This window comes from Heloderma suspectum, chromosome 8 (assembly GCF_057233095.1).
Source record: "Heloderma suspectum isolate Gila_16-S chromosome 8, 16-S_ref, whole genome shotgun sequence".
Taxonomy (NCBI): Eukaryota; Metazoa; Chordata; class Lepidosauria; order Squamata; family Helodermatidae; genus Heloderma; species Heloderma suspectum.
Genome location: NC_139465.1, coordinates 39,684,322 through 39,706,946, shown reverse-complemented (window position 1 = coordinate 39,706,946; position 22,625 = coordinate 39,684,322). Strand labels below are relative to the sequence as shown.

Sequence of the window (22,625 nt, the reverse complement as noted above, 5' to 3'; positions counted from 1 at the left end):
ATCAATGGGAGAAGAATGCGTACATTTCAAAGATGTGGACAACTGGAAAAATATGCATGAAATACACATGGATCTTCACGTAAAAAAAAACCCTCCACAAAGCACAAAATCTGATATGGACTGAGCAATTTGTGCAAATTACAGCCAAATGTGCACAAATTCCTTGGAAATTCGCATAAATTGCAGAACCAGTGGAAAAGAAATGTGCAAAAAAAGTTCCCAGGATTTGGGGAAAAGCTTTGAGCTTGGCTTGCAAATGCAAATCGAGCTGTCCATGCTGTGGAATTCCATCAAGTCAAAAAAGAACCAGATTTCCCAGCGACAGACCTCCCCGCCTGGAAGAAAAAGATTCCAAACTGTCCAAGGAGCCTGAACAATGTAGAGAATACCCTGTCCTGCAGAGGTTCACTTTACCTACATGTGGAGGGGGATGGAGATGGAGGGGGTGGAGACGGAGATGGAGAGGGGCTGGAGATGGAGAGGGGCTGTAGATAGAGATGGAGGGGGTGGAGATGGAGATGGAGATGGAGGGGGACGGAGGTGGAGAGGGACTGGAGATTGAGATGGAGGGGGTAGAGATGGAGTGGGATGGAGATGGAGAGGGGATGGAGATGGAGATGGAGGGGGATGGAGATGGAGATGGTGGAGATGGAGATGGAGGGGGATGGAGATGGAGATGGAGATGAAGGGGGTGGAGATGGAGGGGGTGGAGATGGAGGGCGTGGAGATGGAGGGCGTGGAGATGGAGAGGGGATGGAGATGGAGATGGAGGGGGATGGAGATGGAGATGGAGAGGGGATGGAGATGGAGATGGAGAGGGGATGGAGATGGAGATGGAGATGGAGGGGATGGGGATGGAGATGGAGGGGGATGGAGATGGAGATGGAGATGGAGGGCTATGGAGATGGACAGGGGATGGAGGGGATTTGGAGGGGGATGGAGATGGTCATGGAAATGGTCATAGAGATGGCGAAGGTCATGGTGATGCAACCGAGGGGTAAGAAGTAGCAGGCCCCTCATCACGTGCCCCCTCATCACTTGAATGGACATAACACCTGAACTTAACTTGGCTGCTTTCCTAGGCTTTATCCTAGTGTTTTGTTTATCAAAACTATTACAGGGGGGACAAAGTTCACCCCTGCAGGGCACTCCCTTCCTCCAAGGGTCCCCTGCAAGGGATGAACTCCCCCCTGCACACCCAGTCACTGATATCATCAGAGGGCATGTCCCTGGTGGTACCACATGGACCCATGTCCTGGCTGGAGTCCACCAGGAAAAGAGCGTTCAGTATGGTGGCCCCCTTCCTATGGAAGTCCCTGCCTTTAGAGGTCAGGCAGGCCCCAATCTTGTGCCGCTTTTGGCATCTCCTGAAAACCTTCTTGTTTCAGGAAGCCTTCCTCGAGTGACTGGCCGCGGTTTAGCAAACTTGGTTTTATCAGAATTCTGTCTCTTTGTAAATAATTTCGAATTACTTTAACATTGTGTTTTTATTCTTTATCCTGCCTGCTGTTCACCACTTGGAGGTCTTTGGAGCAATATACAAATACTGTAAATATAACATGGCAGCAGCTGGGGAACCTCACTTTGCTTCAAAGCAACCCCAGCGGCAAGTAAGAAAATGTGTTTATTAAAAAAGAAAAGAAAAAAGTAGGAGGCGTCAGGCACCTTGATGGGCACCAAGAAAGATGTCTGGGGGTGCACTAGTGCCCGCAGACACCATGTTGCCTATCCCTTGACTAGGTTGACTCCAGGGATATAAAAAACTTTCTTTGTATTGACTCTGTAACTCTCATCCCCCACTGTAACAAAGCATAAGTCTTCACATCTGCATTTTCTCCTGTTCATGCCTTCAGTATCCTTGTCTCTGCCTTCCTTCTCCTCCCTCAGTTGTCTTCCGCACTGTCAAAATTTAGATTGCAAGCTCTACCAGGGGAGAGAGTTATTTTATTTATTTAAGATAATGTATACCCCGTTGTTCCACTGAACACCCCCCCCCCAAATGCGGCACTCAAGGTGGCCAGTGATGAACGAAACACAAAACATGGAAATAAAGTCCCTCCCCCCCCCCACACACGAAAGCATAAACGAGATGGATTAAAAGCCAAGGATAAAATGCCAACCTAAATAGGCTACTGAAATGTTCAGTAAATGACAACATCCTGGCCAGAAAGTCAGAGATGAAGAGGCTGGGAAGAAAATCCCACAGTTGGGAAGCAGCCATAGAAAAGGCCCTCCCTGGTACTAGCCAAGGTAACCTCAGCCTATGCTGGGTTGCAAAGAAGGGCTTCTCCATCAGATCATGAACGACATAAGTAAACAAACAAATAATACACTGTAGCTTGTTTTCAGGGCCGGCGCCAAGGATAGGCATGTTTGGGCACCTGCCAAGGGCCCACGCCCCGGCCCAGTGACAAGTGTCCCTGGTGTTGCTCCTCCTCTTCACCATTGCAAAGTGCATGTTTACCTGCCTCTGGCTCTGGGCCACGCAACACTGGTGGGGAGGAGGAGCGAGAGGAGAAGCAGGAGACGCTGCGGCCTCCTCGCTCCCTGGCTCTCTGCCTGTCAAGCAAGCAAGTCGGAGCCATGATGAGGAAGAGGAGGAGGAGCGAGAGCAGCGGGTGACAGTGGTGGTGAGAAGGCAGGCCGGCTGAGGGCGGGGGCCCATGGAAGGTTTCCTGCCAGAGGGCCCTCCAAAACCTGCTCGTATTTGGTAGCTGCTCGTATCAAATATAGACCCAACGTCCTCTCATTTGCCAGTCTTGTGGGAACACAGCCTAAATAAGAAAGCACAGAGATAAAATGCCTACAATCTGGCACCCCAAAGCCCCCATTTATTCCCCAGTTCTCACGCAAAAGCCCTCTGGGCATTGCTCATTTTCCTGTTCTTCTGCTGGATTTTACCTAATACCTAAAATCCAGACATCTGATTAGCACGGGCTGCAGTCTGGATCTCCCTCCCACCCGTAATATTAAGCCGTTATTTTAATGTAGGAGCCAGCACTCAAATGTACATGTGTGGCACTCATCAGTGGTAAGTAAAGGTAGAGGTGTGTGTGTGTGTGTGTGTGTGAGAGAGAGAGAGAGAGGGGGAGAGAGAAGGGGACATGCAGAAGTTTTCTTTTTAAAGCAGGCAAAAAAGTAAAAAAAACAACAACAAATACCCAGCCATGAAAGCTATTTCCATTAGCAATACAAGAGGTCTGCTGCAATACTGGATCACGTTCATGGCCTCATCATATCCACCCAAGGCAAACTCCCAGCTTGCTGAAATGAGGGATGTTTTGAACACTAGCAATATAGCAGCTCAACACTTTTTTAAAAAAATAATTGGTTTTTCCAAAACCAGAACCTTAACAAATAATCCTGCATCTGACATTGCTGATTGGAAGGGTTGCAATTTGTCCCTGCTTGTGACAAAGCTAAACACAAAAAACAAACCCCAAACAAAATGAAACACAAACTTGTGAGGGAATTGGGAGATAATTGGATGACCGTCTTCTGCAGCCCGTAATTTTGGTGCACACCTCAAGATGCTGTTATTACAGGGCCATGCATTTACATGGTGTTTTGCATAGTGTTACAAGCAAAACAAGAAAAGAAAAGAAAAAGATCCCTGTCTCCCAAGGAGCTTGCCACCAACCAGACTTCTTAAACCAGGGGTGCATAACCTGTGCCCCAGAAGCTGCCTGAGCCCACCCCCAGGCGTTTGCTGTGGCCCCTAAGGGTGCCTGGAGCCCCTTGCCAAGTATCCCACATTCGTTCCTCTGCTGCCTTACTCTCCATGCCCCCCCCCCCAAGATATCCTAGTACAGCTGGCTCCTGTGAAGGCTGGTAGCAGTGATTTTGGTGGGGCTGTGAATCCATTCTGGGTTTCAGTCAGAACCAGCCAGAATTCTAAAGGAGCTATCCAGTATGTGGAAACAGATCCCCAAGATAAATTCAGCACCTTGGATAGCTTCTTTAGAGTTCTCGCTGGTTTGGACTCAATCACAGATTGGATTCACAGCCCCATTGAAATCAAAGCCACCACCCTCCACTGGATGGCTGTTTCCTTGCTGCTGCTTAACTTCTATATTAGTGGTTCAGAACTATATTGTCGTGGGAGGCTGAAGTACCCCTTCCCAGGCCCTGGAGTGCTGTGCCTCTCACAGCATGGAGAAAGGGACTCTGCTGGTGCTGGAAAGAACAGCCGCTCCTCCCAGCACTGGCCAGGGCCCTGGCTTCATGCAGTGCCATGGGGGTGGGGACACAAAGCCACTTGGCCGGCACCAGGAAGAGTAACTCCTCTTCCTGGCACTAGCCAAGTCCCTGGAGGCCAATCCCAATCCCCTCCCCTTGGAAGCACCCAACGATGCTCCCAGAGGCTGGATGCAGAACCTCCACAGGGCAGATGAGGCCTGCAGGCTGAAGGTTGCACATCCCTGAGCTATATCACGCAACGGGTGAAGTCATCTAATTTTGGGCATCATCCAATATCAAGCTGATGCCCAGCTCTACTTGTTTTTTTTACATCTGATTCAGGGGAGGCAGAGGAATTGCGGAGTCATGGTCTGGGAGCAGTCATGGCCTGGATGAGGCCAATAAACTAAAACTTGGTCCGAACAAGACAGAGGTGCTGGTGGTGAGTGGATGACACCTTCAAATTAAAATGTAATGTTCACTCTCTACCTGTCTATAAGTACCATCCATCCAACCTTGCTTCTGTCTATTCCTGCATGTGATGAAACTCATGTTTCGGTGTTCTATGAAAGCTCATGTAGAAAACTAAAACTGAAGCATTTGTGAGTCTAAAACAGGGGTGGGCAGCATTTGCTTCTCCAGAAGTTGTCGGATTGCAGCTCCCAACCTCTGTGAGTGTCCTCTTCTCTTGTGAAAGGCAGATCTTGGATCCACCCTATATAATCGTCTAACCATTGCCATCTTCCCGTGATTGGAATTTAGCTTATATGAAATCTACAGATTGTTTTTAATTGGGTGCTATCTATCATAAAGTACCTTTGATGTCCAACAAAACTTCCTTGCCACTTATATTGCCTTCCCAATCCATCACCTTTGCACACAGAACTTTACATGGTCATTCTGTTATCATTTACATGCTCACTTAGTCCAGGAAGAAGTGAACAAGAGTTCCTTTTTTATTTGCTCAAAGCAGCTAACAAGAATAAAATATAAGATAAAATACAAAATTATAATTAAGACCTAAAAGGGAATCAATTCAAAATCTATCCATAAAACAAACAAAAAGCACCCAGCTGTTAAACCTCATTTCAGCAAACAAAACAGCTTAAAAGACAAATGCTTGTCGGAATAATCAAATGGGGCAGAGCAGATAAGGAATCTGAGAGAGACTTACTTGGTGTTGTCAGAATCAATGGTATGGAAAAGCTTCTCAAGCTCTTCCTCGTTAAGAGTCCCATCAGAAAAGAAGGCCTGGAATTCCTCCAAGGACAGCTTCCCATCATCTGTAAGCAATAAAACAGAACAGATTGCAAAAAAAAAAAAAAAAAAATGCAACACAGAGGCACTGGGGGAAAAAAACATGACCCATGCAGTAAGACCAATTTGCGGCAAGATTGGCAAATGCCAGGGGCCATAGCCGGTGGTGTAGCTTGGTAATTTAAACCCTGGATTTAGGGAGCAATCCCATGGTCCCTAGAAAGCATCTCAGGGTTCATAGGGTAGTTTGGATTCCCCGATCCAAGGTCAGAGACAGCACTCCAACCTCAGAGGTGAGAATCAAAGATCCCCCTCCCTCCCCCTCCCCTTCCCCCTTGCAGCCAGTGAGGAAAGAACTGTGTTGGCTGTATTCTGAGGTCAGACATCTGACCACAGAGAGCGGGAAAAGGGGGCGTTTCAATGGGTGGGGAGGGGAGGAGACTGGAGAGGCCAGGATATGAGCTATCCTGAGCTTCTGCCACCCTCCTTCCCTCTCCCTCTGAAATGCCCCAGCTAGATGGGCAAAAAAGCCAAAAATGCAGCGCAGGAGGACCAAGAAGCAAAGATCACCTCCGCTGCTCTCCCACCCTGTGTAGGATGCTCATCAGCCTCTGAGTTTGGGGGCTCACTATCATTGAGGGGCAGCCCATGAGACGGCATCCTTAATGCCCTTTAGATGGTCTTGCACAATGGTGTAGGCTGCAGCATCCGCCCTTTTTGTATTAGCAGGGATGAATCCCTTGTACCCTCAGAACTTAGCTGCAATCCTCAGTCACAGCAGCTGCAGGGAAATGGATTTTCCCAGCAACAATACACTGCTCCCTTTTGTAATACAAAGTATTTTGTGGTGGCTTGATCATGAATGGGCAATTCAGACCTTTCAGCTTTACAAAAGGCATGCTCCTGATGGAGAGAAAAACTTCTAAGAGCCACTTTGTTGATATGGATCAGCACAGCAGCCTGGATTTTTGGACTCTCTTTGGAAGTGTGGCTATGGGGACTGTCACAATGGGTTTCTTCCTGCACGTCAGAATTTACTACTACAGCACTGGTATACTTTAGCTGTGAAGCACACAATGAACCTTTCTCTTCTCCTCTCCAACAGCCATTCCACGCCTGACATCCACGTCTAAATTTGTCAGAAGTTAAAACAGCAGTGACAACGTTGCTTGCCAGTCCTGATTTTTTTTTAAAAAAACCCAAAACTCAACATGCATTTCCACCCAATGTGCACTTCTTTATCAATATATATATATTCTTATATATATATTAATGGGGCAGCGGTGGCTTAGTGGTTAAGATGCTGAACTGCAGACTGGAAGGTCGGCAGGACAGCAGTTTGAGACCTGAGTGCCGCGTGACGGAGTGAGCTCCCGTCTTCAGTCCCAGCTTCTGCCAACCTAGCAGTTCGAAAGCAAGAAATTGCAAGTAGATAAATAAGCACCGCTGCAGTGGGAAAGGTAACAGCATTCCGTGCACCTCAGTGTTCATTCATGCTGGCCACATGACCACGGAAGCATCTTCAGACAGTGCTGGCTCTTCGGCTTAGAAATGGAGATGAACACCACACCCTAGAGTTGGACACGACTGGTTGGGGACACCTTTACCTTTTTATATATTCTCAAGGTATCAGCACTGAAAAGTCATTAACACTGATCATTTAAAAGCAAGTTGGTAAATTGATGGAGAAAACCGTAAACGTCTTTTCCACTCCTCGTTGTTCAAGATAACTAGAAAGGAGCGGTACAGATGAGAATGCAAAGTAACTCTTACTAGGGCATCTTTAAAACTACATTGTGAAGTCAAGCCAGAGGGAGAGGGTCTGTGTGTGTGTGTGCATATGTGTGCTCTATTCATATTCATAGACTGATTTGGAAATATTTAGCACATCGAGATATGAGCAAGTATCATTTATTTAATCACATCAAGGGCATGTTTTTCCTTCAGAAAACATTACCTTGGTTTCGTGCATGAGTTATCTGGATTGAGGAGAACAGTGTTTAAGGGCACAAAAAAGTCAACAATTCCCAGCATTCCCCAGCCAGCATGGGGAAAGCTGGGAATAGTAGGACATTTTTCTGTCTAAACATGCACAGGATTGCACCCTAAGAAACTTAGGTACAGTTCCTTTAAAGGTCAAGCCAAGGTTCCATGTTCCTCATGGACCCTATCATTGGATACAGGTGCCACCCCACTTCAGACCACAGCTAGGGGGATGAAATCATCATACGACTGGATAAAGTTGCATATGAAAATCTGCCGGCACATAGAAAATAAGAATATGACCCTCCTGGCCCTATAGTCTAAAACAGGGGCAGGGAACTGCCTTTCCTCATTTGAAGCCTGACTAGGCCCACATTCCAGCAAGGGGTAGAGTATGTGACCCTGACTTTCTTTCAGTATGGAACCCAGCTGCCTCTCTTGAAAGCTGCATGAGCGGCTTTGGGGGGTTGTTCCCCTGGTTGCCATGTGAGAGGTGCAGATGCTTTTCTCTCCCACTGCCTTTTTTTTCGGGGGGGGGAGGGGAATCTTCTGCACATTTGGTGTTCATGCACCGCTGGGGTGCATGCCCTGTCAGTCTGCTGGAGGTGAAGAATGAAGGACCCAGAGCAGTGGTGGACCACAGGCAGCCTGCAGAGACCCCTGAGTCCCCAGTGTGACCCCCACCACCCACAATTTTTTTGCAAATGAAATGGCATCTGGAACTGCTATGGAGCACCCAAAGATCAAAAGAGCTTATTAGCAAGTTAATGTTGACCCCTGGCATTCTGTAGAAGCTCCAGACAGCATTTAAATTTCCCCCCTCCCATTTTGGGTACCTGCAAAAATGCCCTCAGGACCTCCTAAAGTTGCCCACCTAGAAATATGAATCAGCATGGCAGCAGTGATGGTGCTGTGCTGTTGCAAGAGAGTAAATTGATTGTTATTTTAAACTAGTCTCTCTCTCGCTCTTTGGGGACTATGCCCCCCCATGTAAGAAAGAGCTATGCTTGACAAAACCAAAGAAACACATTTGCATGCAGGTGATCTCCAATGCTCCTGCCCCTGAAGCACTCATTCCTGCCTGGCTACACCCTGGCCACCTGTTTGGTAGGGATGTACGAAAGTCACGTACCTTTCCGTGGATTATGTTTATGGTGGGAGGGGAGGCGTTCCGTCCCTCCCCCCAGAATCCTCAACGGGGGGGAGGCGATCCATTCCTCTGCCCCAGAATCCTCGACGGCCGGCTGTGCTCCGCGGCGGCTCCATGGAGCAGCCAGCCAGGCTCAGCCCAGGCCAGAGCCGTCCGCAGCTGGATTTCCGGCCGCGGAGGGCTCTGGGTAAAAAAACAAAACAAAAAACCCACATATGCAAATGGCGGCTATGGCCGCCGCCATTTGCGTTCCTTATTTTTCACCGTCTTACTCTACATAAATATTTACGTAGACTATTACGGCGAAAAGAAAGGAGAATGCAAATAGTGTAGTGGGCGCTATTTGCGTCCCTTTTTAATTCGCCGTTTTAACCTACGTAAATATTTACGTAGGCTAAAACGGCGAATCAAAAAGGAATGCAAATAGCGCCCACTATGCTATTTGCATTCCCCTTTGTTTTCGCCGCAACAGTCTACGTAAATATTTACGTAGACTAAGACGGCGAAAAATAAGGAACGCAAATGGCGGCGGCCGTAGCTGCCGCCATTTGTGTATGCGTGTTTTTTTTTTAACCCAGCCATGATAGGCTACATAAATCTTTACGTAGCCTATCACGTCCCTGTAAAACAAAAAACAACCCCCCCCCTCCAGACTGCAAATGGCGGCAGCGGCAGCCAGTCGGAAGACCAGCCGCCGGAGCCGCCGCCCCCGGAGCCGCCGCCAGAGCCGCCGCCACCCGGAACATCCACCCCAGGTAAGTCTCATCCCAGGGGGGATCCGCAGGGGGGATCTGCGGGGGGCGGGGTGGCGGCAGGCTTTTCCGCCACAGATTTCGGGGGGCCGAATTCACTGGCATTTGGCCTCACTGAGATCCGTGGCGGAATTCTCTGACATCCCTACTGTTTGCTAAGCCATAGGGCAGGGAGGCCCATTGAGAGCAGCTTGCCAGTGGACATCCAAAACCTGCAGCTGGCTCTGATGATCACATCTGATTGCATTAAAATACTTTTTGTGCAATGCTTTACCAGTGTACTGTAGTGCATATGTGATTCAGTAAAACACTGCAGAAAAAGAATCTTGATGCAATCATACCTATGCTCACACCAAGATTGCTCCCCTCCGCCCCGCCCGGTGCTTTATCAGTTTTCATGTGTGCCTTGGTAATGGTGGGGAGATGCAAATTTATTGAAAGAACTATGTAATTTTGGAAAGAGTGGAAAACTGTGCACACTCTTATTTTAGAATTAATTTGAGAAACACTCCTGATTAAGGAGAACTCAGGAGAAGCAATGCAGAGTGAACCAGAGTAATGACAAAGGAACAGAACCAGGGAAATTGTCTCATCCCAACTACTAACAACAATGACTAACTAACATCAACTACTTAAGTTAGTATCAAGCCCTTGAAACCTTTACTGAAAAGCTTAAAGTTCATCACTAAGCATACTCCACAACCTATTAAAAGTTTGCATTCAGTGCTAACACTGACATCGTGTAAAGCTCATTTAAAACCTGTTCCTTCAATCATATATCTATAATTTTTTTAAAGCAGCAGCATTAAGCTGTGCATTGAAAGAGCACAATAGACAAGCAGGATTGTTAAGATGCAAGCAGTTCTGTGAGATAAGACAGGCCAATATCATAGTGGGAACTTGGAAATTCGGATGAAAAGTCTTGAAAAATCCTTTCCCCCAAAATGACTGGCTGGCTGAACAACTGTAATATCCTGCTTATCCAACCAGTACAAGTTAAGATAAGTGATGCTGAATTTGGAAGACTTTCTATCCTAGGCGTCTTATCAGGAAGGGCACAGAAAAATAAATTTGAAGAAGCAGAAAGGTATGGATATGCAATGGGAAGGATAAGCATTTAAGCCTGCCTTGAAATAATTTGATGTCGAAAGGTTCTCAGATGCTGCAAATGAACTGTCCAATGGGCAGCGTCAGAAGCGTTAAGGCCCTGTGGCTGAATCCTATTAGGGATACACTGATTTGGGTCTGGAGATCAGAATGCTCTTGAAAATGCAAAGTCTCATCCAACTTGAATGGTGGAAAGAGAGAGAGAAGGAAGACAGGTTTTCCTCCCTCTTACTCAGTACTAGAGCTCAGGGTCACCCAATGAAACTGATTGGGAGTCGGTTCAGGACAGACAAAAGAAAAGTATGCCTAATTAGGTTGAGAAAAGCTGCACTGAACTGTCTGTCTCCTGGGCAGGAAGGTAACAAGAAACCAACAGCTGTTCAAGGCACGAACAGCTCATCTGTATACAATGAGTCTATGCCTTGACTCCCCATGATCCCCCTAATTTTATACATTTATGTATTTATAGCATCTTTATCCCACCCTTTGCCAAAAAGGCTCCAAAGGTGGTTTACGAAGATAAGAAACAAGACAGCCCCTGCCTGTGGGCTTACAATCTAAAAGACACGCCACAAGAGGAAGAGGGATTGGGAGGGAGGAGGAAAAAAGCAAATTGCAAAGTTCGGCAGGTCAGGGACACAGTGGAAGGGCTGCTGCTTCCTCTTCCTCTGACATCCTCTGCGGTGACAGTGGGTAGGAGGAGGAAACTGGGCTGTCAGCTGGAGGAGTATATGTTCTTGCTTACCGTGAAGTCTTACAGAGCACGTAAACAGGAAATTAGGATTTACTGCCAAGAAATTTGTTCCTTCTTCCAATTCTTGACTTAAGTGAGCAGTCCAATTACAGTTTTACAGTATTATTCACATCAGGGGGAAAAAAAACACATGCGGAGATTCAGTTACTTTAATTGCTATTGGATGTGTGCACCCACATTCATTACAAGCTGTTTCAAACTGCTCTCTGCGACACTTGCAACATGAATTCCCTCGTTGAGAAACTTCCTCGGCAAATTATCTTTCTGATGAACCATTACATTTTAAAACTGTTCCTTCTCACAAACAGCCATGATTCCTCTGAATTCAGTGGAAATGTACATAATCCCAAATCTATAACGCCATGCATTATAGATTTGGTCTGTCAGAGTCACACATGCCCCCAGTGGTACAACAGACACTTCCCCATGGCGAAAACCCACTGCTGTAGTCAGGGATGGGGGAGAAATTCGTTCAGTTCACATTTTGCACCTAATTTTGCACTTTCGAGCCACTATCCAAACTGAAACTCAGTTATCCTTCCAAATTTGCACTTCTCCGAATTTTGCGACGGACTCTTCTCCAATCAAAAAAATGAGTACAGAAATGCATATATTGGGGGAAATAACATTAAAAACACATTATATTTGAAAAATTGCTTGCAAAAATTATGTATATTTGACAAAAAAAGTATTTGGAAAAATGTGCAAAAAATGCTCACAAATTTTTAATTTTTAAAAAACTTTTAAAAAAAACCACCCCATTCTTGACATGCAGGACAAACTGTACTTAACAGGGATGTACGAATCCCTTACCTTGTTCTGGGTGGGGCCGTCCACAGTGGGGGGGAGGTGATCCATCCCTCCCCCCGCAATCCTCCCCGGCTGGCTCCGCTCTGTGGCAAGTCCGCAGAGCTGCCGGCCGGGGCCACCCACAGCCAGACCTCTGTCCACTGCCAGGCTGTGGCCGCAAATGGAAGCTGCTGTAGTGGCCACCATTTGCATCCCTGCGTTAGCTGTGATAGGCTATGTATATATTTACATAGCCTACCACGGCAAAGAGTAGGGACGCGAATGGTGTAGCGGACAGTATTTGCGTCCCTGCTCTTTGCCATGATAGGCTACATAAGTATTTATGTAGTCTTATGTAGGCTTTATGTAGTCTTATCTTACTTATGTAGATAAGTATTTATCTATCACAGCTAAAGTAGGGAGATAAATGGTGGCCGCAGACCGGGGCAGCCATTCGCAGCCACAGACCAGGGGCAGCGGGTGGACCGGACGGCCGACACCAGGTAAAATCCGTCCTGGGGAAGTTTTGCGGGGTGGCGGGGGGGGGATTGTTCCATTCCACCATGGACTCCGGGGGGGGGGAATCCACCTCATTGGCGTCCGTGGCAGAATTCTCTAACATCCCTAGTACTTAAGACTGGAGAAATTTGCAAAGTTAAAACGGAAAAAAATGAGAAAGTGAGGGAAGCGGGAATTAACTGATTCATCCATCCCCAACTGTAGCATGCATGTTTATAGCGGAAGCTAGGTGGGCGGAGCAAACCTCTGCGATTCTTCACAACCAGTCATCTTCTGATGGTCATGACTGAATACGCCTTTATCTACAGCCCAGCACCAGTGGTCACTGTCCTTGGGCAGCAGCTGGTGCTCTGGTGATCCAGCAAGGCCCGTCGGTGATGCTTGCCCTGTGCCCATTAAACACACACACACACCAGCCAGTTTGCAGCTGCATGCTTTGTTTCCAACGATGCCCTAAAGATGAGTCCTTCTGGGGTATTTTGGGGAGGCGACGGCTTTTGCCACAAAACCATGGTGACCCTCAACGGTGGTGGCCATTTCTCCCCCAAAATGCTCCAAAGTGACTTCGCTTCCAGGGCATTGTCAGAAACAAATATGGCAGCCATGAGCCACCCCCCCCTACCCACCATTGAAAGAAACTCCCCATTATATGAAGGGCCCAACAGAGTACCATTTTGATCAACCCTGGAGCTGGCCCTGCACCATATAAACCACTCCCTGTGTGTAGAAAGCTCTAGAAGAATTCTACCCTACCCTTCTCCCCAAAGTATTAAGTTTTGTCAATGAGGTGAATCTTTTCACAGTGTACCACCACCCAAGTATTGATTCCTCCATCTGCAGTCTGAACTGGCCCATCGCAGCGACTGTTTCACCATGTTGTCTGCCATTTGTGTGTATGTTGTCTATTATAGCTTCAATATTTGGACATGAACAACACTCTCCTAAAAACCAGGCAAAGGCATGAAGCAACTTCACTGCACTCATGGAAGTGGGAGTCTAGTCTTTGCAGATACTTTGGGTCAGAAGGAAGGATTGCCCCTCTCTCCCTTTGTTTTGGTTACTAAGAGGAGCCAGTGAAGACATTAGAGAGGCAGAGAAAATTCTAGAGAAGTGGAAAGTTATAGTGATGAGCACACAGGTAGGCTTTAGTACCTTGTCCATGGTAGAGAACTCAAATACTCAAATACTCAAATACAAATACAAGCTCCTATTTTCAGTATACAGCACACAGATATAAGGAACATAAACACACATAGAAACTATGGAACTCTGTGATTCTTACTTGTGGGTTTCCCACAGGCAGCTGGTTGGCCACTGTGTGAACAGAATGCTGGAGGAGATGGACCTTGGTCTGATTCAGCATCAATCTTCTTATGTCCTCCCCCCTCCCCCCCTCACACACAAACACTGTAAGATCATATTATATTAAACTATTTCCCACAGAGACAGAATTTCAAAGAAGCCTCGTTAATTTTTAATGTTTGTGCTACTTTGCGTTTGCTGAATGCACACTTTTCTCCCACACAGTCTTAACACTAAGTATAATAAATGAATGAATGATTAAATAAATACATAAATAAATGCCTTTTATCTGCTCTGGTTATTAAACCAGAGCAGTGGGCTGTGTCCGTGGCAGAATGGCTGACAACCCAAAAGAACAACAGCTATCAAATGCATACCTCCTGAGGTTTGAGGCAAGGACACACTGAAGTCTCTGCTGATTCCAGTAAGGCATTGCCCCAATACAGCCCTCTGGCTTCCTCAAATAACCATACCCCTTTCCCTGTCCCCACCCAGTTCCTTTGGGCACACCCACTTTTCCCCAAATACTGATCACTTGGTGGTGTCCTAGCTTCTGATGTCCCGCCACTTCTAAAAGGTTGACATGCCTCTCTTAAGACTTAGTTATAAGCAGGAAGGTAAATACATGCTAAAATATGCTGGTATTTTGGATATTTTACCCCTTCCCCATTTAAGCTAAAATATGCTACTTTGGCGCATCCTCATTCAGTCCCACCCACCACTGGAATATGCACCCCAGGAAGGTCTCCAAAACTGAATTCGACCCACAAGCTGAAAGAGGTTCAACCCTGGACTGCAAGGAGGTCAAATCAGTCCATCCTAAAGGAAATCAACCCTGAGTGCTCATTGGAAGGACAGATACTGAAGCTGAAGCTCCAATATTTTGGCCACCTAATGCGAAGAGAAAACTCCCTGGAAAAGACCCTGATGCTGGGAAAGACTGAAGGCAAAAGGAGAAGGGGACGGCAGAGGATGAGATGGCTAGATAGCATCACGGATGCAATGAATATGAACTTGAGCACGCTCCGGAAGAGAGCGCAGGACAGGAAGGCCTGGCGTGCTATGGTCCACGGGGTCACGAAGAGTCGGACACGACTGAACGACTGAACAACAACAACAACAATGAAGAAAAACAGCTTGTATTAAAAACAAATAAAAATGCCTGTTAAAATTCTAATGCATCGAGGAAAAAGGAAATGAGTAAAATAAAATTCTCACACATGCTGATAGAGAGACATGACACAACTCCGAACAGAACACAGATTTTGCGGCAATTCCACACCAGCTAGGAAAAGTTGGAATTCTATTCTGTGTACTTGATGTCTTGTTGAAGGTTATTCACTTTGGAGAACAGAACCCCTGATGGGATCAACACACTGTCTTGAAATACAAACCATTTTAGTCATTAAGATAGTACACTTTACAGTCTTGGATCCCAGTTCTTTTGGAAAACAGAAATTCATTAACAACAGATGCCATGTCTTTGAAAGGTCAGTTTACTCACTCAAGAATAAAGCTGGCTAACTGATGAACACAATTAATTTTTAAGCAGCATACAAACAACAAAGGACAAAAATCAGGTGTTTATCTTTCACAAACAATTGCAGATTGCAATTGCATTGCAGATGATATGTGCAAATCACACATAGGTGAGCTATGTTGCGGAAATTCTGAGAAGCCATATCCTAACTAAGAGCATTTCCTGATAAACATTTCTAGTGTGGAAGAAGGATTGGGGTGGTAAAGGAGTGGGGGATGTTTTCCCCAACCTCTCTCTTCTTTCTCGTGTGATTTTGGAGTGTGTTTGAAGCCCAAATCTGTTGCTGTGTCAGCAGCCACTCAAAATTTGGCGGATCTTTGGTAGAATCTATTATGTTCGTATTGGCCGTATGTGTACTGAGCTTGGATGAACTTCAACTGGACCATTCTTCACAGCCTTATTTTCAGTTTGTCTTCTGACACCTTGTGATGTTTTCAAGATTATGAAGTGAACCACAGAGGCTGAATTATCATGAACAAACTTTACTTAGCAGTGAGCTGCTACCTAATGATATACATAACTGAAAGTAGTCAGATACCCCTTAGCAACCTTTCCTTAGCAACTTTTCCCTGCTGGTGTCACCCAGAACTGATTCCCTCCATACAGCCATTTCTAAATCACTGTAGGTCCTACTCACACTACAGTTATCTAACAAACTTTACTATTTTTGCTGTTCAAACAAGATTGATTCCAAGCACTTCTGAAGTCTGCATGATGAAAGCATCTAAACCAGTGAACACTGTTGGCTCCGATTACAGTGGGGCTGTGGATCCCTTCTGGGTTTGAGTCAGAACCAGCCAGCACTCTAAAGGAGCTATCCAAGGTGCTAGACCTATTTTGGGACTAGGATTCAGCACCTTGGACAGCTCCTTTAGAGTTCTGGCTGGTTCTGACTCAAACCCAGAAGGGATTCTCAGCCCCACTGAAATCAGAGCCACCAGCCTCCATTGATCGAAACTCTGCCCTTTCAGCAGCACGTATCTTGATATTGGTTGGTTTAACCCTTCAAATGGCCCTTGGAACCCCCTCCCCCAATTTGCCCACCCATGCTTTAGTTACTGTTTTCCAAAGCAATCAGTGTAAAAGTTTGGATGTTCTTATGGATTTGAACAAGCCAATCATGTTTGATGAACTAGACATGTAGGTTAGTATCCACCCCTTCTTCAATGTACTTTTTCACTTGTAGCTTGGTTTCCTTTCTATATCCAGCTAGTCAAGCATGGCCATTTCTCTCTAGTAGTGGACAGACTTTTTTTCTTGTTTAATAAGTAAAAGTTTGCTTTAGATCTGGGTGCTGGTCAGTTGCTAAGGGTGTAAAAAAAGGTAAAGGTAAAGATGTCCCCAACCAGTCGTGTCCGACTCTAGGGTGTGGTGCTCATCTCCATTTCTAAGCCGAAGAGCCAGCGCTGTCCGAAGACGCTTCTGTGGTCATATGGCCAGCATGACTGAACACCGAGGTACACGGAACACTGTTACCTTTCCCGCCAAAAGCGGTACCTATTTATCTACTTGCAATTTCTTGCTTTCGAACTGCTAGGTTGGCAGGAGCTGGGACTGAAGGCGGGAGCTCACTCCGTCATGTGGGGTGCAAATGGGTTACAAGGGGAGGGGATGTTGTCAGGCACGCAGATGGAACCAAATAAATTTCCTTTTCAGACTGCGTTCGTGTGTGTGTGTGTGTGTAAAAAGACTAGTATATTCAGTATGTTCTGTAGTAGTGGTGGTTTCATTCTGTTAGTAGCTTGACCTGATCTTCTTTGCTGTTTTATACTTCTGGCTGCTTGGCCAGCATGTAAATAGTCATCTTGAAGTTACAGGGTTGTTGTTTTTCAGCCTATCTCTGTATGACTCAGTAAAGTTTGTTAAGCCCTTCACTTTCTGGATTCAGTCTTGTTTTATTCTGCTATAGACATGGACTGGGAGTCAGTGAATTTCTTTAATCACTGGCAAGTTGTGTATGACCAGTACCAGTTAGCTGCCATTCTTTGAACTAAGATGATATCTGTTTATGATTAGAGGCTTTCTGACACCTATTTCCTATGTTTTGTCATGGCTGATGGGGGAAAAGGAGGAATGATCTGTGTATCAATGGTACACATTGCCATCTGTCAATGGTAGAGAAAATGCCTTGCATGCAGAAGGTCCCACATTCAATCCCTGGACTATCAGTTAAAAAGAAAAGAAAAGCATCAAGTAGCCCATGATGGGGAAAAACTCTTCTCTGCCTGAGATGCTGGACAGATGCTGCTAGTTAACAGCAGACAATACTGGGCTAGATGGGTTAATAGTCTAACTGGGTATAAGGCAGTGTCCTATGACAACTGAGCACCGGACCTGCCAAGGACAGGAAATGACCTCTCAAAGAGGGAAGAATCTGGGTGTGTGTGCATAGCTTGTAAGTGTTCCTACTTTTTGATACTATCCAGTCATTTGAAAGGCCCCTTGATTTCCCAAGCCTGCCCCATTGACTGGCCACAGAAGGAGCAGTAGCAAGGAGCTCGCTTTCCCCTTCCTCCCGGAAAGAGCAGCTGGCTCCAACTGACAGTTGTCCTGGGACTGCAGAAGGACAGTGACAGAATAGTCTGGTCCCATCCATTGGCCAGAGGAACAGGAGCTCACTTCAAGCAAGAACACCAGCAAGGGAATATCAGCCTGGCCTGAAGTGCATTTCAAGGCCTTCAAAGAGCTCATCATCTTCTTCTGGCCTTGAAAAACCGATCTGTCTCCCCTTCCTTTCCCTTGTGTATCTTGTCATTTTAGTTTGTGAGCCGGATGGCAGGGCCTGTCCCTCTTTTTTATTGTTGTGAGCCATTTGTGGAGACAATAATTGTCTGAAAATCAGGATTAAAAAATGCACTAAATAAATAAATAATAATGCTGACATGACAAGTAAGAGATGAAGACCAGCCATAAGTCCCTGGTCTATTAGGGATATTGGAGAAATCGTTTTTTTCAGGGGTGGGGGAGTTCAACAGATTTTTGTAGGTTCAGCCCCCTGGAATTCATTCTAGTTCCCACTGTAGCACCTTACTTGGTCTGCAATGAGTCAGCCCAGATTTTTCCACAGTTTTTGTGCTGCATTTTTTCCTACAGGTTCTGCAATTTTCATGGATGTCTAATCAATTTGCACAAATTCAGCCATAATTTGTGCAAAATTGCTTAGAAATTTGCACAAATTGCTCAGAAATTGATGCAAATCGCAAAACCTATGAAAAAAAGTGCTAAAACAAGTTCCCTGACTTTGGGGGAAAGTCCACAGCTCAGCTCGCAAACACAAATCAAATCAAACGTGCCATGAAACTCTGTCAAGTCAAAAAAGAACCAGATTTCTCAGTGGCAGACATCCCTAGGTTCTATCCTTGGCATCTCCAGTTAACAGGATTGAGTAACAGGTGATGGGGAAAACATTCACTTGGGGGCTGCTGCTAGGCAGAGGAGTCCATTTTCTGCCTACATTTCACTGGGAACAAATGCAGGATGTTCTGAAACTCCCCAAAGGCCAACGACTGTAACAGCAGAGACACAATTTGCTTATGAGGCCTTTTTTTCATTTTCAGTAGTTAACTGCCATATGATATCTCTGCTTTTTCAAAACTTTACATTTTGTTCAAATTATAGTTATAACTCTTTTCTTTCTTTCGTGTTATTGTTTAATAGCAAATGGACCTGGCTTTGCTTAGGTTGGAATAGGTCTTAGTTTGATATAGCAAAGCTTTCAAGGGAAAGTTACATAGTTCTCAGATTTGGACACACTGTCCCTGCCCCATCTGAGGGAAGCTATACCTGCTGGTACCTTTGCCATAGTACACCCCTATAGCCCACTGAGGGAGGGGTCCATCTACTCCATTTGCCTAAGGGGGGCTGCTCCACAGCGGGGGTATAACTCTACCATCAGCCTACTATTCTCCTCTGGCTTCAAACTGTATGGGCTGCAAAGCTATGTACTGGTTATGGAAGTCTGCTTCTGGTGGCTGAAGATGTTATTGTAGGCTTCAACCACATGGACATATTTAGAGAGCAATCTGATGCCCACCAGACAGCATCATGGGGGGGTAGGATAGGTTGGTTTCCTGGCTCTGAGCTTGGAGACAGGGTTCCGAGCTCAGAGAGAGGAAACTGTGTTCCCCACCTACTACCCCTCCCAACCATGCTGGATGCCTCTCCACACTTGGAAAATAGAGCATGAAGATAGGGAAAAGGGGGCATTCCCGGGGGCTGCGAGAGGAGGAGACTGGGATGGCTGCCTTACTCCATTTCCTATCCTCCCCAGCTTCCTTCCTTCCCCTCTGAGACACTGCTGCTAGACAGGCGAAATCGCCCATCTAGCAGAAATGCAGGGTGGCTGGAGCTTGGAGCCACCACTCCCCTACTGCCCTGCATTAGATACTCAGCAGCTTCTGAGTTTGGAGGCTGCCAACTGTCTAGATAGGATTGTACCCTTAAAATAATTAATGCATTTTAAAAACAAAGTAACCCTGATATCCATACTCCTAGGGCCCCTTTAGTACGCATGCCAAGTTTCAGGTGTCCAGGTTTCACAATCTTTGCATTTTGGTGCTGATGGATGGATGGACAGATGGAGAGACACCTCTGCTTTTATTATTATTATTATAGAGGGTTATCGTGCTATGCAGTGCTAGGATTCATCTATGTGGATGCACCCACATTTGGTACTACTGATGTAAGGAACCATTTGAGGGGACCAAGAATTGATTCAGGAGTTTTAAAACCCTGTGATCAGGATTTCTGCTCAAAGATGTAACAGAATTCTCAATAAATACAAATGCTAACAAATGAAGACAGATGCACAATATAAATGGCAAAACAAAAGCCACAATGTTTACACTGAATGTCAAAGAGCTTTATCCTAGGGATGGACAGATCTGTCAATTTTAGTTTCTCACTTTTCTAATCTGAAGAGGAGAACTTCTCCAGTCTTAATTTCAGTTCATCCTGAACTTGATAATTTTTTTTTTTTAAAGTTTGCATGAAAATTCATAAAATGCATTTTTGTGCACATTTCTCCCAATACTTGTATTTTGGCATGCATTTTTGACTAATACAGAGTGGCCCAAAAGTAGGTATACAGTATAGTTTATTTGCATTTTATTACATTGTTTACTACGTTTACATTTATTTAACACTGTTTAATCTCGTAAGTGCTCGAAATGTATTCCATCAACGTTGCAACATTCTTTGAACCTGTCCCGAACACTGTGGCACACAGTATGACACAAATTCCGGTCCGTATCAATGTCCATAAATGCTTCTGAGATGAACTCTTTTAATTCATCCACTGTCCAGGGATTCCTCTCAAAAACTTTGTTCTTTACTATGCCCCCCCCCCCGAAGTCCATTGGTGTTAAGCCGGGTGAACGTGGCAGCCATTCAATGCTGCCACGTCGTCTGATCCAATGCTGTGGGAAGGCGTTGTCAAGATAGTCCCTTACTGCAAAAGCATAATGAGGAGGTGCCCCATCTTGCTGGAAGAGCAGTTCGGCGAAGTTAGCCCTGGTTCTGAGTTGTGGGACTACCACGCTGTGTAACATGTTTAGGTAATTGTTACTATCCACAGTTGTATCGAAGAAACCAGTCCTACAACACCTTCGCTGGACAGTGCACTCCACACTGTGACGCCTGGCTGGTTCAGTTGAGATGTAATAGTCAAATGAGGATTTTCATCTGCCCAATACACACAGTTATGCCTGTCCATGTGGCCTGACAACTTGAAAGAAGCCTCATCTGACCAGATGATCTTATCAAGAAGATCTGGTTCGTTAGAGATTTGGTGATGCATCATCTCACAGAATTGCAACCAACGGTCTGGGTTGTCCTCCAGAAGACCATGTAGCAGTCTTGGACGGTACAGCTTCAATTTCAATTTATGCATTAAGTGCTGCAAGGACGTTCTAGGTATGGATAGCTGCTTATACACATGTCGTGTGGACTTTTTCGGTCAGTTCACAAATGTCAGAGCGACTCTCATCTCATTTTCTTCTGTCATAGACATGATAGGACATCCAGATTTCGGTAGGGATGTTGGAGAATTTCTCCACGAATCTCTGGGAGGCCGAATGCCAACGCATTCGGCCCCCCGAAATTGGTGGGGAAATTCTCCGCCCCCCGCCCTCCCCGGGATGGGACTTACCTCACGCGAATGTCCCTCGTGGCGGCGGGTCCCGGCGGCGGTGCGGCGGCGGTGCAGCGGCGGTGCGGCGGCGGCGCAGCGGCGGGGTGGCGCGGTGGCAGTGCAGTGGCGGTGGCGGCAGTGCAGCGGCAGCGGCAGCAGCAGCCGGTCTTCTGACCGGCCGACGCCGCCACCATTTCCAAGTAAAGTGTAAAAAAACCCAAAAAACATGATAGGCTACGTAAAGATTTACGTAGCCTATCACGGCTAGATTTCCAAAGTCAGCCGTGATAGGCTACGTAAATCTTTATGTAGCCTATCATGGCTGACTTTGAAAAAAAAAAAAAGCATGTACGCAAATGGCGGTGCCCATGGGCGCTGCCATTTGCATTCCTTATTTGGGCATGGGTAGTCTACGTAAAGATTTACTTGACTACGGCGAAAATAAGGGCAACACAAATAGCGTTGCCCTTATTTTCGCCGTAGTCTACGTAAATCTTTACGTAGACTACCCATGCCCAAATAAGGAACGCAAATGGCGGCGCCCATGGGCGCCGCCATTTGCGTACGCATTTTTTTTTCAGTCAGCCGTGATAGGCTGGCTACGTAAAGATTTACGTAGCCTATCATGGCTGACTTTGAAAATCTAGCCGTGATAGGCTACGTAAATCTTTACGTAGCCTATCACGTTTTTTTTTTTTTTACACTTTACTTTTTTCTTTCGCGGCCGGGGAGACAGAGCGCTCCCCCCCGGCCAGAATTCTGGCAGGGAGGGATGGGGCGCCTCCCCCCCAGCCAGAATTTCAGCTGGGAGGGGTGGGGCGCCTCCCCACCCGCCAAGAATTTCGGGGGGAGAACCGGAGCGCCTCCCCACCCCCCCGAAAAAAGATGCGGGACCAGGTAAGGGACTTTCGTCCATCCCTAGATTTCGGTGCATTAGCCACTGCATCTGTTGCTTCAAATTTATCTCTAAGACGATAAATTGTCAGACGTGTTGGTGGAGGAGTGTCAGATGCTTCTTGCCACACTGTGCACACCTGCTTGGCATTTTCAGTCTTCCAGTACTGCTTTAGAATCCACTTTCTTTGTTCTTGACTCAAGTTCGCTGCCATCATTCACAGTATCAGTAAAAATCAAACAAACAACTAAACAACTGTATACCTACT

At 46.1% G+C, this 22,625-nt stretch overlaps 1 protein-coding gene across 1 annotated transcript in view; it reads right to left on the bottom strand.

Annotated features, from left to right (window-relative positions):
* The window catches only part of NECAB2 (N-terminal EF-hand calcium binding protein 2), a 307,800-nt gene that overhangs the window by 194,888 nt on the left and 90,287 nt on the right, over positions 1–22,625 (bottom strand). Inside the window, exon 3 of the mRNA XM_084812033.1 lies at positions 5,354–5,462. Within this exon, the coding sequence (XP_084668159.1) occupies positions 5,354–5,462 (109 nt within the window). The remainder of the gene's footprint in view (positions 1–5,353; positions 5,463–22,625) is intronic.